The sequence below is a fragment of the Lepidochelys kempii genome, chromosome 6 (assembly GCF_965140285.1).
Source record: "Lepidochelys kempii isolate rLepKem1 chromosome 6, rLepKem1.hap1, whole genome shotgun sequence".
NCBI classification, from domain to species: domain Eukaryota; kingdom Metazoa; phylum Chordata; order Testudines; family Cheloniidae; genus Lepidochelys; species Lepidochelys kempii.
In genome coordinates, this window is record NC_136385.1 from 31,085,694 (window position 1) to 31,100,438 (window position 14,745).

Consider the following 14,745-nt stretch of genomic DNA (forward strand, 5'->3'; position numbering starts at 1 on the left):
AAACGTGTAAGGATACTCATAACAAAGAAAGAGTCATATGCTATGTTTTAATTATTTCTTATAGATTGGTGACCAGATTGTTGAAGTAAATGGAGTGGATTTCTCTAATGTGGACCACAAAGAGGTGGGAAAAGAGTTTTTATTTTGCCCCATTATTCTATTTAAATTAAGTGTCTTGTGTATGGAAAGTTCCCAGCAGTTATGTGTAAATTCCGCATACTGGGTACTAAACGACTTTTTAATTTAGTAGAGAAAAGCATAACAAGAGCCAATGGCTAGAAGATAAAACCAGACAAATTCGAGTTAGGAATAAGACACAAATTTTTAACAATGGTCGTGATTAACCATTGGAACAAATTTCCCAAGGGAAATGGTGAATTCTTCATCTCCTGATGTCTTCAAATCAAGACTTGGATGTCTTTCTGGAAGATATGCTTTAGCCAAGCAAGTTATTTGGCTTAACACAAGTGCAATTGGATGGAATTCTGTGGCCTGCGTTATACATGAGGTCGGAATAGATGATCTAATAGTCCCTTCTGACCTTAAAATCTATAAAACTCTGAGTAGGAAAACTATCCTACTTCTTCTTTCTCTTTCTTCTTTATATACATAACATTTTTACACTGAAATGGACTTTTTCACTTTGTTTTTGTAGGCTGTGAGAGTGTTAAAAAGCAGTCGAACCCTAACTATCTCCATTGTATCAGGAGCCGTAAGTAACGAACCTATAGAAGCGGAAAGCATGTGAAAAAACTGTAGGCAATAATAAATAATACAATAGTCTTTGTTTCAACATAACTTCATATTCCCTTTTGAATGCCCTGATCCAAAGCCAATTAAAGTCAATAGGAATCTTTCCATACACTTCAATAGGCTTTGGCTTGAAGTCACTAAGAGGGCCTGATACAAAAATCAAATCCAATTTTGCCAGCAAAGAAAATAGCTAGAACGCTAACTCAAGTTAATGCAAGACAATGGGTCAAATTCTGCACTCACTTGCACCAGTGTAAATCTACTGAAGTCAGGGAGCCAGACACTACTCTCACACTGGTCTAGATCACAAGTAAATCCATTGAAGTCTGTAGTATAAAACTAGTTCATGTGACCTCATGGTCCACATTTTCTAGTCTACTAAGGATACTTTGGAATGCTTTGGTGGTATGAAGCAGCCTTTGAGCCAGCTTCATTGGTCCATGGTGGATTCCCTCTGTCTAGGAAATCCTCTGCTGGTGCAGAACTGCAATAGTGACTCCTATGTTACTTCTCTGTTTCTAGGGGAAAGAGGATGCAACCAATATCTCCCTCTGCCTGGTAATCCCTGGCTGTTGGGACAGCCCTTAGTGGCTGTGTAGCCAATGTAAAACAGAGCAAGCCACAGGCTTTTCTATCATATACTAAGGTCCTGACCAATGGCTTGACAGCCCCAAGATCAGGGTAGCTGAAAGCCACATTTGCACTCTGAGCTCCAGAGCTGTGCTGAGCTCTGCTTGGATGCAGACAGGAACTGGGATAGTGCACATCTAACGATCTATATGGTCTCAAAATTTGCTTTGCACTGCTAGATTTGGCCAAGCTAGTATCGTTTGTAATCGTTTTTTAATTATTTGTTTGAGAATTATGCTAAGTGTACTCTAGCAGAATAAAGTTGGGACTGTGAGCCTGTTCCCATATATTTACCAATGGCCAAAATGCCTATTGATTTAAGTGAGAGCAGGATTGAGCCTCAGTAAAGTCCTAGACCAATTAATTCCTATCGTAAATGTTAATTCCAGTGGTATTGCATCAGAAATGAATTTGGTCCTTTTTCTCAACTAATAAACATAATGTGCCACTTCTAATGTTTTGTACGATAGTAGTGTGCCCTTTTAGGGCCTGATCTAAATGCCATTGAAGTCCGTTAGAATATTTTCATTGACGTCAATGGGATTTGAATAATTGTTCAACTGTTTAAACCCTCTCAGAGTAAACTTTAGGGCCCCATACAATAAAATCCTGAAGTAACACGTGCAGATCACAGGCAGTACATGAATCTTAATATTTACTTGTTACCATTTCTTGTATAGCTGAAATAAATAGGGGAAACAACATCTAGTACAGTATCTATTCGACATTGGTGAGGCCTCATCTGGAGTACTGTGTCCAGTTTTGGGCCCCACACTTCAAGAAGGATGTGGATAAATTGGAGAGAGTCCAGCGAAGGGCAACAAAAATGATTAGGGGACTGGAACACATGAGTTATGAGGAGAGGCTGAGGGAGCTGGGATTGTTTAGCCTGCAGAAGAGAAGAATGAGGGGGGATTTGATAGCTGCTTTCAACTACCTGAAAGGGGGTTCCAAAGAGGATGGCTCTAGACTGTTCTCAATGGTAGCAGATGACAGAACGAGGAGTAATGGTCTCAAGTTGCAGTGGGGGAGGTTTAGATTGGATATTAGGAAAAACTTTTTCACTAAGAGGGTGGTGAAACACTGGAATGCGTTACCTAGGGAGGTGGTAGAATCTCCTTCCTTAGAGGTTTTTAAGGTCAGGCTTGACAAAGCCCTGGCTGGGATGATTTAACTGGGAATTGGTCCTGCTTTGAGCAGGGGGTTGGACTAGATGACCTTCTGGGGTCCCTTCCAACCCTGATATTCTATGATTCTATGATTCTATGATTCTATCTAAGGGCTAATGTTCATGGCATAAGCACACAAAACAATAAATAGTATTCTTTGGCTGATTAAATGCCTTTGATAACAGCAGAAACCAGTTATTGCTGACATTCTCCATTCCCAAGAGCATTATTACCTTTGCAGTTATACAAGAGAACATTCAACAAATCAGAGTGCCAAACTAAAATGTTTTTCTTGCCATTTGAGGATTTGAAAGGTCTGTTCTGCTGTTTTCTCAGTCTCTCCATTGACGCAATTTTGAAGGACAGAGCACTTAGGTGAATGATTGTTTGAGGGAGGGCTCTAAAAGAGGATATTTTGAGGGCAGAGCCAAAAAATGGCTTCTATGGAAATGAAATGATGTGGCCAAAAACGTCAAAGGGCAGCTGTGCATGGACAGTACCCAACTGAACAAACAGATGTGCATAAAGAAATGCAGATTTTTGCAAACACAAACAGATGCAGATACTGTTAACGTTTGGCCCATAGCATAATAAGAATTTCACTGTCACTTGTCATAAAATCACAGAGTCTTAGAAATTAGAGATGGGAAAATACTATTAGATTAGTCACCTCAATCCCCTACCAGCATACTCATTTAAACAATTAAAATGCAGGCCACTTAGGAGTGGGATAATGTGTGATGTTTTCTGGAGTATAGTTGGGTGAAATCCATCTGTTGTCTAACTACTCTGTGAACATCTTTCCAATATTCAGCCATTAGTATTTGGTCATGCACAGTGGGTAATAGGCTTCATACTCTGCTTCATGCACAATGATTTTATATAAGTGACTCTCATGAAAGCTAAAAAGCTATTTTAGATGTACACTTCTAAACTCCCTGATGTTTTAAGCACCAGAAATATTTATGAATGACCAGAATGTACATGCCATTGGTAGAAGAACCAAATACTCCATCTACTGTACCTTAGGGTTTTATATTGGTCTCCAGCACCAATGTATCTGAGCACTTTGTACATATCTGATCATTTTTCCTCAAGAGTCTATCCATTTAAAAGTCAATACACTTAGCCCAATGTAAATATGTGCAAATCATACATTTCTAGCAGCACCAGGAAAGCATACGTGGAGTTAAAAAAAAGCACCATGCACAGACCAGAATTCTATTCCCTGGATGACTTTGGCCATCCAACATTCATGGGAAGTAGCCTCATCCAGAGAGATGGGGATTTATCGAAATAACTCACTTTCGTCCTACTAAATATAATAGTCCACAGGCCTTGTAAACTTCATTTAAATAAACATTCCAGGCTGGATTCTCAACAGCAGACACAGGGGCTTAAGGAGCTAGTTACATCCAGTGCTCATCAGCGCCAGTAGACTCTGGAGGTGCTGGGGACCTATTCTAACTTTTATGCCATTGGCATTAGGTCCTTTCTGTAGTGGAACTCTGCTCTGCTACACCTTACCCCTGCCCCGGACATGCCCCCTTTGTTTCCTGACACACCCCCTATTCTAGGGATGAGGGGGGCTGCCATAGGAGCTATGGTGAGTTCTCTTCTGTTTCTTCTCCAGATCCATCCACTTTGAGCCTGAGCAAAGTGGAGAATCCAGCCCTCCTAATTAACACACATTTTTCATTGAAGCAAACCCAGGCACATATGACCAGCCTTTGAATATTCAAGAGCATCACAGTTTTAAGACAACTGCACCTGTATTTCTGTCTGTGATCCACCAAGGGTACTCACTTTAGGCTTCCCGCTCCTAGCCATCAAATCTCCTGGGTGGAGACTAGTGTCTCACTCTTTTCTGACCAGGATTTTTAAGGCTGCACAGCTCTCTGGTTTACAATGCACTATCAACAGCAAGCCAGACTGCCCACACAGGGCAGTACCTCTGTTTTGATTTCTCTCTTAAGGCTATGACTAGCATACCTGCCAGCAGTCACAAGTTACCATACAGAGCAAGCATATTTATTCTTAAAGTGAAAGCATTACAAAGAAGGCATATTGAAAACAATAAAAGTTCCTATATGTGTGCTAAAATTTTATCAGAGGCCACCCATCAGACTTATGGGGCAAAAGTAGGTCAAGTCCTTCCTACCCTTCTGCAAGGATGCGGGGGGAGGGGTGTGTGGGGCTGGGACAGGGATAGAAGGCCCTGTCTGTTTTCTGGATCAGAAAGAAGGTCCTGAGTCAGTTTAAACTCAGGCTACTTATCCAAAAGTCCTTTCTTTGTCTGTTGGTGTCTGGAGAATCTAGTTTGAACTAGTAAATGTGAGTCTTCCCAGAAGGCGGGGTTGCAACGTGGCTGATTTGCCTTAATCACCACCTACTGTCTCTAATTCCTGGAGGAGCTGTAGTAGCCCTCCCCGATGGAGTAGAACACAGTCAGATGTAACCTGTTCATTTTTTAAAAATGGACCCGAAAGGCACTGCTTGGGGTTGCAATATCTGTCACATCTCCCCCCAGAGAGGTTACATACAATCCTCATAACACATAAACTTAATACAAGAAGCTTTTGCAAGGACTTTGCAGGAAATTGCCCTATCAGTCACAAAAGGCCCCCATCAAACAGCTCCATTATGTTACCCCTGTTGTTTTGAGATGAAAATATTCCATATGTTTTATTTGAACTATAAATTCAAACAGAAGAGAACAAAGAAACAGACAAGATGATGTGACTAGCCTTGTTTCCCACTCCTGTTCCCTTTGGATCCTTATTCACTCATACTGAGATAGTGATGCTTGCACATCCACGCAGGCATAACACCTCTGACACTGCCTTCACACCACTTGGATAGGCAGGAATAGAAAACAGGTGTGAGAATGGATGTGTTTCACCACACTGTGTGCATGCTCCGATTATAAAGTAAAATGACTGGTATTGAAGAAAAGGGGGGGGGCTTTCTCCTGGGAGACGTTGAGCACTTCTGTCTCGGTTAGGAGCATTCTCTCTTCCCTTTGACTTTAGCAGGAACTGAGGGTGCACAGCATCATGTAGGAGGTGCTCAGCACATCACAGATTGGGACCCAAGTTGCTCACAGCCCTGACATGTTTGGTCATTGTTATTTGGAAACTGTGTTATAGAAGGTGTTACTTGGTAGAAGTGATGGGAGGAAGCAATTTAATGTACATTTACGGTAGCAGCTTTGGAGGTTGTGATTTTTTTAGGGGAAATAAGTTAACTCAGATTTTTAGTGATGAATTTGTTTTTATGCTGTGATTGAAGGGGAGAGAGCTGTTCATGACTGAGGACGAGAGGCAGCGAGAGGCAAGTCTTCGTGAACAGGAGCGCCAGGAGTTAATGCATCAGAAACGGCTTGCATTAGAGACTAACAAACTCCTCAAAGAGCAGCAAGAGAAAGAGAGACAGTAAGTGCTTTAGATGGAGGGAGATCTGTTCAACTTTCCTTTCACTTGGAACTGGCAATAATGACTGCGAAATAATGGCGAGGACACTCTCGAATAACATTAATTCTTTTGCTGCTGAGAGACTCTCCTCCAATTCCCTTTTCTGTTGGTGTTGTGGGCACTTTGGAACTTCAGAGCTAAGATCCTTCTGTATTCATCATCTCAAGGAATGTGCCAGTGATACACACGCGCACTCTCTCTCTCGTATATATACAGAATGAATGAATACAGAAGGATCTTAGCTCTGAAGTTCCAAAGTGCCCACAACACCAACAGAAAAGGGAATATATATAAATAAAAGACACACACGCACAAACTGTATCTATAAAACCATAGAGTAACAAATGAGGGCTGTCAGTATTTTGCAGATACCAAACCTGGAGGGAGGGAACCAGCAGCCTCAGGAGATAGTGGGTCTGAAGACTCTCTGGCTCTTATCCCTTCCTGGCAGTAGGAAACCAAAGTGGGAGGGGCTGGGAAAGGATTGTCATCTGACCAGCAGGAAAATGAGGGTGCAGGGGCCTGGTAGGATCAGAAGACATGGTAGGAGAGAGCCACAGCAGGTGGGACAAGACTGTTTTGGGGAGCAGTGATAGGGTGAAGGGTGATATCTGGACCATACTCAAGTGCCCACTACCACACAAAGCAGGCTGCCCGAGTACTTAAAGACTTGCCTTTTTCCAAGGGGATATGTCATACAAAGAGAACTCTAACAACAGCTGTCCCCACATACATTGCATTGTAGGCAAACTGGTTGTTTTTAAACAGCCCCATTTACCTTTACCGAGGTCTTGTAAGTATCGGGTCACAACATTCTACCCATATAAAATTCAATACAGTGACATCAAGGTAAATCTCTGCCCATAAAATGTTTCTCAGTAAAACACCTATATGGTTGAAATCAGCATGTAAAGCATCTAGTTCCTGGAGGGTTTTGGAGAGACTCTTAGGGCTACATCCTGAGGCGTGCTTATAGGGAAAAAGGGGCAAGCAAGGAGTTCTTCTTCCCCTCCCACTTCCTGCAGCTGTAGTACACCTCACAATAGCCATTAGCGTGCTCTGGACAGTGCAGAGAGTCCTTGCTCCATCTCCCCCCTCCTCCAAGGAGCTAGCCAGTGAAAAGGGCCTGGGGAGGAAACTGGGCCACGATCCCTCCCTCACTGACCCAGAGTCGGAGCAGCATACCAAGAGGAACTGTTAGATCCATCCTCCTGGATGGTGTTGATTGCTCAGCCCTGTGCGCAAGAAGCAGCCCCACAAAAGTGCACACCATTGTGGAGCACAGTGTCTCAGGTGCTTCTCCAGGGATGGGGGCAGTTTTGCACTGCCCCACTACACAGACCACAATCTAGTTCTTATTACGTGTGCTCAACTATGTGTCTATTAATAATCAGTATCTAAGGCAGACTTGCTAACTGTTTAGGAAGAATGATCAGTTGAAACAACTGAAAATACCAACTGGCTGGAGAAGGTGCATCCTATGGTGGGTGATCAATGCTGTGGAACACGGTTACTGTAGCCCAGTTATGAAAGGAATTGGATGCTGTCGCTCTTGTTTTCTTCACACCTTCACCAGGCAATAGAACAGGTTCTTACTGCATCTCTCGGGTAACCTCCCCATCAATATCCTTCACAGTGTTCTATTTATCACTCAAATTGTAAAACTCTGCCAGAATCCCCAGGCACAGAAATGGCTGTGTCAGAGTCCAGTGCCTTCACAAGGTCTGCAACAGCTGTAGCAGCCCTGTTTCTGGTGAGCCATTATGAAATGTTGAAATACATAAAAGGTAGCTATTTATGTCCACTGTACACTGCGTCTCCAAACGGACATGAGTAGCATTGCATTGACTTGTCTGAGCACAGCAGTCTAGACGTAAATGGTCAGAACTAAAATTGCTTTGTTTTATTACATAAGACCAGCTAAATCTGAAGGTTTATCCTTGGCCACAGCAGTCATGGCAGTGCTCAGAATCCTAAAGTAGCCAACTCCGGGCATCCGTGGCTTGTATATGGGTGATCCATGTGAGCCCTGGCAGTTTCTACAGTCTACATATATGGACAGTTAACGCGTGTTGTGCTGGAGCACTGTAGATTTACACCCCCGCTTGTCATGGGGTAAAGGCTTGTTTAGATGTGCCCTAAGACTCCAGGCTTTATCTGTTCTCAGTTTAAATAAAACAACAGATGGGTTAAACTGGGCAGCAGAACCAGATGAACACAATACTGGTCACTGCTGTAGGGATTTATTAACGTGGCAGTTTACAGTTGTTGAAAGGGAAAAAAATGAAACAGCATTCTCCAATTGCTTCATTCTGTTGTTCCTCCCGGCACACCGCCTCTTCCCAATATCCCTGTCCTCTGCTACTTTGTTCTTAAAAGTGAAATCTCATTGCCTGCTTACTACTAACTTCTTAGAGCAGGTCTATACTGCAATAAACCCATGGCACTGAGTCTCAGAGCCTGGGTCAGCTGACTTGGGCTTGCAAAGCTTGGTTTGTGGGACTAAAAATAGCAATGTAGACGTTCAGGCTCGGCCTGGAGCCCAGGCTCTGGGACCCTCCTCCTTGAAAGGGGAGGGTCTCAGAGCCCAAACATCTACACTGCAATTTTACAGCCCCACAGCCTGAGCCCTGGAAGCCCAAGTCAGCTGACATAGACCAGCCACAGCTGTGTCATAGGACTTCTATTGCATTGTAGACATACCCTTAGAGTCTTCTCTCTTTTTATACTTAGGTCAAGGAGAGTGGAGAGAACACATGTTCTCCTTGACTGCTTTTTTCTCCTTCATCTGCTCTTCCCAATGGAGCAAGAGCATAGACAAGTTTTGTTCCTCTCTGTCTCCCGTTCTTTCTTTTTTCTCTGACTTCTTATCCTTATTCCTTTCCCTACTGTCTTTTCTTGCAGAAACCTGCACTTCCTCATTTTTCCCCTACTATATTCCGATTCTTCTAATCTGGATGCTGTCTCTAATTCACTCTCAACAGTATAGGTCATAAATTAGGCATAGCAAAGTTAACAAAAATAGTGGGATTTCAAGACATGATAAATCTGCACCTGATAAGTGACCAGAGTCTCCCTGTACTTTGATCTACACACAGAACTGATGACAGTACTTGGATTATAGTGTGTAGAGAATAGCGCAAATCAAGGGATTTACTATGTTTTTTAGTTAGATGATAAGAGAGAAACCAAGTCGTAGTGCAGGTGAAATAAAAATATTACTCTGCTTTGAGTTGATACAGTAACTATCATCTGAGAATCTCGAAGTACTTTACAAAGGTGGATAAGCATTATTATCTCTTAACTGGCGGGAAACCCGGATTAGAAGTCAAATCTTTTGACTCTCCAGCTCACTAGAGTGGTTTACACTCATATTTTGCATTTGGTCTACTCTGCTAAGCTTGTGGTTACGTTTACTGTAGAAAGTATATTTTCAATAACTCTAAAAACCACAGTATCGACGGTGGAGAATGATGCTTTCTTCAGCTAATGCTAAAACTTTTTGATTAAATTCTCCCAGTGCATATTTGTTCTCATCAATATATATTTTTGTTTTACACTAGCATACACATGGCAACTTATTTTTCTCTAAATGCAAATTGCTCTGTATTGCAGAAGGAAACTGGAAATTTCTCAAAAGGCTGCAGAAGAAGAAGAAAGATACCGAAAAGAAATTGAACAGTAAGTAATCCTGTGCTATATATGTTGTGTAATATGCATGTAAAGAGAAATTAAATACTAGAGTTTGCAAAAAAAAAAAAAATTGTCCACGTTTTTTTCCAGCAGAACATGGCAATTTTGTCAAAATGGAATTTTTTACAGGAAATGTCTGTCTTCAATGAAAAAATTGGGGTTCAATGAAAATAGAATTTTTTCAAGTTTGAGTGACCAAAAACTGAAAAAAAATTGTATAGTCAAGTGAAAAAGTTCAGTAAAACTTCATATTTTTGCCGAAGCATCTCAGATGTTTCAGTTTTCAACAAAACCCGCAAAATCTTCATAGAAAATTTTTGATGAAAAGGAAACAGTTTTCCATTTTCATCAAGGAATAAATGGGCAAGGAAAAAAAATCAACCTTTCCTTATCTACTCTACTATATACATTTCATATCTGAATGAAATTTATCTTCAGGACTACGAGGGTGCTGTTTTAAAGCAGCTTATGATCATTCCAAATGTAGGTCATATAAAATGTTCTTTCTGGTTGAGTGACATATGCTGGAAATCTCTGCCAATTGTACAACATCCTAGTTATTTCTTAAACTTGTAGATGACAATTTCCTAACTCAAGAAGTGTTGCACCCAACATAGGGGAATTTTCTATTAGACCTTACCTTGATAGATAAAGAGGAATTGATTGCAGCACTTAAAGTTAGTGGTTTGTGAGATCCAGTGATCAAGACTTGATTATATTTGTTGTATGCAAACAATAAAGTCCAAAGCAGTGACATTATGTACTGGGTTCTTTATAAGGGCCTGTTTTACAAAGCTGAAAATAACTGTGAGCCACAGCAGATGGGAGAAAAAAACCCCACAAAGATGTAAATGATCATTCAGAACTGTTTTAGAACATTTTATTAGATGCCCCAAAAGCCAGAACTGAGAGTTAAGGTTACACGGGTTAGAAAAACAGCCTGGCTTAGAGAGAGAGTTGAAAGCAGCAATAAAAATAAAAAGATATTATATAACACAAGGGTTGGGGAGAAAGGGAAAGATGATAACAATATATATGTCAGAAGCTAGAAATTGTAGAAAATTGGTAAGGGAATCAAAAGAACTCAAAGAAAAATCTAAGGCCAGCAGAGTTAAGGACAAGAAGGAAGAGTCTTTATGATAACAAGAACAGAAGGAACCCTAACTATGATGTTAATGTTGTGTATTCCTAGTACGTGTAGGAACAAAGAACATAGGCCAGGCTTACAGCGCGGGAAACTCTATCCTGGAAAGCAGTGACTGAAAAAGACTTGGGGACCCGGGGGAGACTGAGATGAACATGAGCTTGTAGTGTGATGCTGTGGCTAAAAGGGCTAATGCAGTCCTTCGATGTAAACAACAGGGAGCTTTCAGTAGGAGTAGGGAAATGACCTATGTATTTGGCACTGGTACAACTGTTCGTGGTATATTGTGTCTAGTTCTGCTGTCTGCACTTCAAGAATGATACTGAAAAATTGGAGTGGATTCAGAGAGGGGCCATCAGAATGATTAAAGGAAGAGAAAATATGCCTTATAGTGAGACACTCAAGGAGCTCAACCTATTTAGATTATCAAAAGGGTAAGGGGTGATTCTGATCAGTCTATAAGTAATTACATGGCAAACAAAAATTTGATGATAGAGGGCTCATTGTTCTAGCAGACAAAAATATAACTAAATTAAGTGACTGGAATTTGAATCTAGACACATTCAGACTAGAAATAAAATGCAAATTTAGAACGGTGACGGTAATTAATCGTTGGAGCAACATACCAAGGACTGTGATGGATCCTTCATCACTGGAAATTTGTAAATCAAGAGTGGAGGCTTTTCTAAAAGAGTTGCTCTACTTACAACCACAGCTATTGGACTTGAAGCAGGCATTAATTCAAGGAAGTCCTGTGGTTTGCTTTATGCAAGAGGTTAGACTAGATTATCATACTGGTCCCTTCTGACCTTAAAATCTATGAAGGCTTTCTGACAGCCCATCCATCAACAGTACTGAAAACAAGTTGGATGCAAATATCAATGTAGTTTAAATATTGTTGTACATTTAGAACTGGAGGGGGGAAAACCAACCAATCACTATGTGGTTCACTGTTTTAATGTACGTTATTTTCTCTTCTGAACAATTTTGGCAAATTAAATGATAGTATGAAATTGGAAAATTAGTGTGGCAGATTTCATACTCCATAATTTTTCTGATGCAGCTTTCTGTAACTTGTAAATTGGTTAGTCTCTAAGGTGCCACAAGTACTCCTTTTCTTTTTGCGAATACAGACTAACACGGCTGTTACTCTGAAACCTTTCTGTAACTGTAATTTACTCTGAAATGTTCAGACATGCCTCTCCTGTCACATTAAACAGCTTTCCACGTGCATCATTTCATTTGACTGCTTTTGATCTATCTATATTAGAAGCCGAAATCCTGCACAACAGACAGAGCATGCACAGGGCTCTCTGAATCAGTGATGGCATGTTGGATGCGGAACAGAGTATGTTTCCCCAGCTGCCACAAGGGCCATCGGGGACCAGAGCAGCTTCTTGCAACCCCAGGATTGGGGGTCCAAAAATGCCCATACATATGCCAGCCATCCCCGCACTGGAGTCTGTGTCAGCACAGGGACGACTTCTGTCTGCAATGTTTTCCCGTTCTCATACTGTATTGAACAAATTGGTGCAATAACAGTGAAGGATGCTACATAAACAAACAAAGAAATCCTTTTCCAAAGCCAGCTTGTCTGCCTCACTGTCATGATGAATGCCTCTGGTATCTGCAGACTTCATCTGAACATCATAACCATTGCACCTTTGTTCCCACACATCTCTCTTCCTATTACAGTCTGTCTTGAAGTCTGGTAATAGTATCAAGCATTTCGATATAGAGCTTTTATAGTTTCAAAGTGCTGTACAATACAAAAGTTAACAAATTAAGCCTCAACACCCCTGCAAGGTAGGAGACTATTATAATCCCTATTTTAAATATGAGAAGAGAGAGAAGATAAATGACTTGTCTCAGATTATGTATCAAGTCAGAGGTAGAGTAGGTTTTACTACACAGGAGTTTCTGACTATGAGCTTCAGGCTCAATCCATTAGAACATGCTCTTTTCCTGTGTTAGTAGCTTGAGTAGCCTTTCACCCCTTTTAAAGACTTAAGACCCTTTTCTCTGAAACTCTTTCCTTAAAATTGCTGCAGTTATCTGGTTCTGCTGCCTAAATTATTGTGAAGCTGATGTATCGTCATACCTGAAGTACCTTTAAGTAATCTCAGTAGCTTTATTTCAGCACTTCACAAATGCAACATCAGCAAGTGGAGTTTGCAGCTTACAAGCTCTGCTATCATTAATGTTCATGCACATGACAGGTAACATTTTCAGAAGCACCTACGTGATTTATGGTATGTCTACAGAGCATTTTGGAGAGAGCCTCCCAGCCCAGGTCAACAGACTGGGGCTAGCCAGGCTTGCACAAGGGCTCTAAAAATTGCTGTATGGACAACGCTCTGAAGTTGCAACTTACACTGGAGCTCAGGCTCTGGACTTATGCTCCCAAGTCACCTGGGTGCTTTACAGCATATTACCCACAATAACTATTTCAGGCCACGTGGCTGGTTTCAGTGAAGAGTTTCAAAGGCTTCAGCAAGCAGTGTCACCAATACTCTCACTTCAGTGGGGTGGTACTTTGAAAATCTCTTATCAATCCTTGTGTTCTGAACATGAACACAAGTCTTTGCCTTAGCATGTCTCTGTAGCCTGCAGCCTTTCCTAGCAGAGCAAAATCTATTTAACAAAAATCTGTAACTGTACAGAATGAGTTATGCCCTGTAGTTTGCAATTTCTTTACAGAAACTAGGAAGATGGACCCTCCAAGGAAACTGTTGGCTCTGTGTCATATGTTGTTAGTACTATTTTATGAATCACCCTTCTGGCCCTATTGGCATATTGTTTGAATATTAAAGTCTACTCTGCTAGCAATTACATTAGCCAGAACATGCAGGGCTACCTCTAAGTTATTGGTCTTGACCCTGTTGCTACCAAATAATTTAATTCCTAGACTAGCCTCCTCTGATGTATATTCAGTAGAGTCCTCTGCCTACACATGGGCCTTTTTAAAATCTTCTTTTCAGTCTTTTAACTAAATCGAAACATTGTTTATTTGTCATGTAATGCAAATAGCAACAACAGCAGCAGCTAGATGAGATCCAAATGCAAAGTCCATAAATTAGGGATATCATGTGAATCTGTGACTCTGGAGGACTTTGCTACCATAAACCAGTGAATTACACTGACATGCCACAGCTGAAAATATATCTTTTATGTCACTGAGAGCTGTGCTCTATGGTACAAAATTCAGCAACAGCAGAAATGCTGCAATATATTATTGGATTGTTTGTCGCTTGTGATTGCAGCAATCTTTAACAGGTTAAGAGAAATGGGAAGAAACATTCTATACAGTTATTGTTCACACATTTTTATTTTACTATCTATTTTTATTTATTAACACAATGGCCAAGAGTGTGCTTGGCATGTTTCCATACAGGTAAAACGTAATCTCCATCTCCGTGGTTTTACAATCTGATTGCAGATGTGAGCAGAGTTGATAAAACAGTAGAGAGTGGGAAGATGGAAAGAGTTAAATCAAGAGGATTAGAGGGTTACTCAGCTAAAGCTATGGACAACATGGTGGAGCAAAAATTGTTTTAATAAATATAAGGAAAGTGGAATCCTTATGATTCATTTCTTGTAATTGCCATGGAGGATGTGGCTCCTGAGGAAGGATATGTCAAATATATTGTACAGACTCTGCAGTTTCAGTCAAACATTGTTTATTTGTCATGTAATGCTAATATCAGCAATAGTAGGGGCTATACTGTGTTAAATTCTCCATCATCAATCTAGATGTTTTTGCTTCTAGGCACCGAATACATGACTAGGTTGGTCCTGACCCTAGTTCAGGTCAGTAGGCAGCCTACCCCACACACCTGATGTAAATCCCCATTTAGCTCTCCAACCGCCATTTTACTGCCAT

At 41.0% G+C, this 14,745-nt stretch overlaps 1 protein-coding gene across 4 annotated transcripts in view; it reads left to right on the forward strand.

Annotated features, from left to right (window-relative positions):
• Window positions 1-14,745, forward strand: part of USH1C (USH1 protein network component harmonin) — a 100,721-nt gene that overhangs the window by 34,013 nt on the left and 51,963 nt on the right. For all 4 annotated transcript variants that reach the window (XM_078853178.1, XM_073347367.2, XM_073347368.2 and 1 more), the window contains exons 10-13: window positions 65-124; window positions 656-712; window positions 5,844-5,986; window positions 9,641-9,706. In XM_078853178.1, coding sequence (XP_078709304.1) covers window positions 65-124; window positions 656-712; window positions 5,844-5,986; window positions 9,641-9,706 — 326 coding nt within the window. The remainder of the gene's footprint in view (window positions 1-64; window positions 125-655; window positions 713-5,843; window positions 5,987-9,640; window positions 9,707-14,745) is intronic.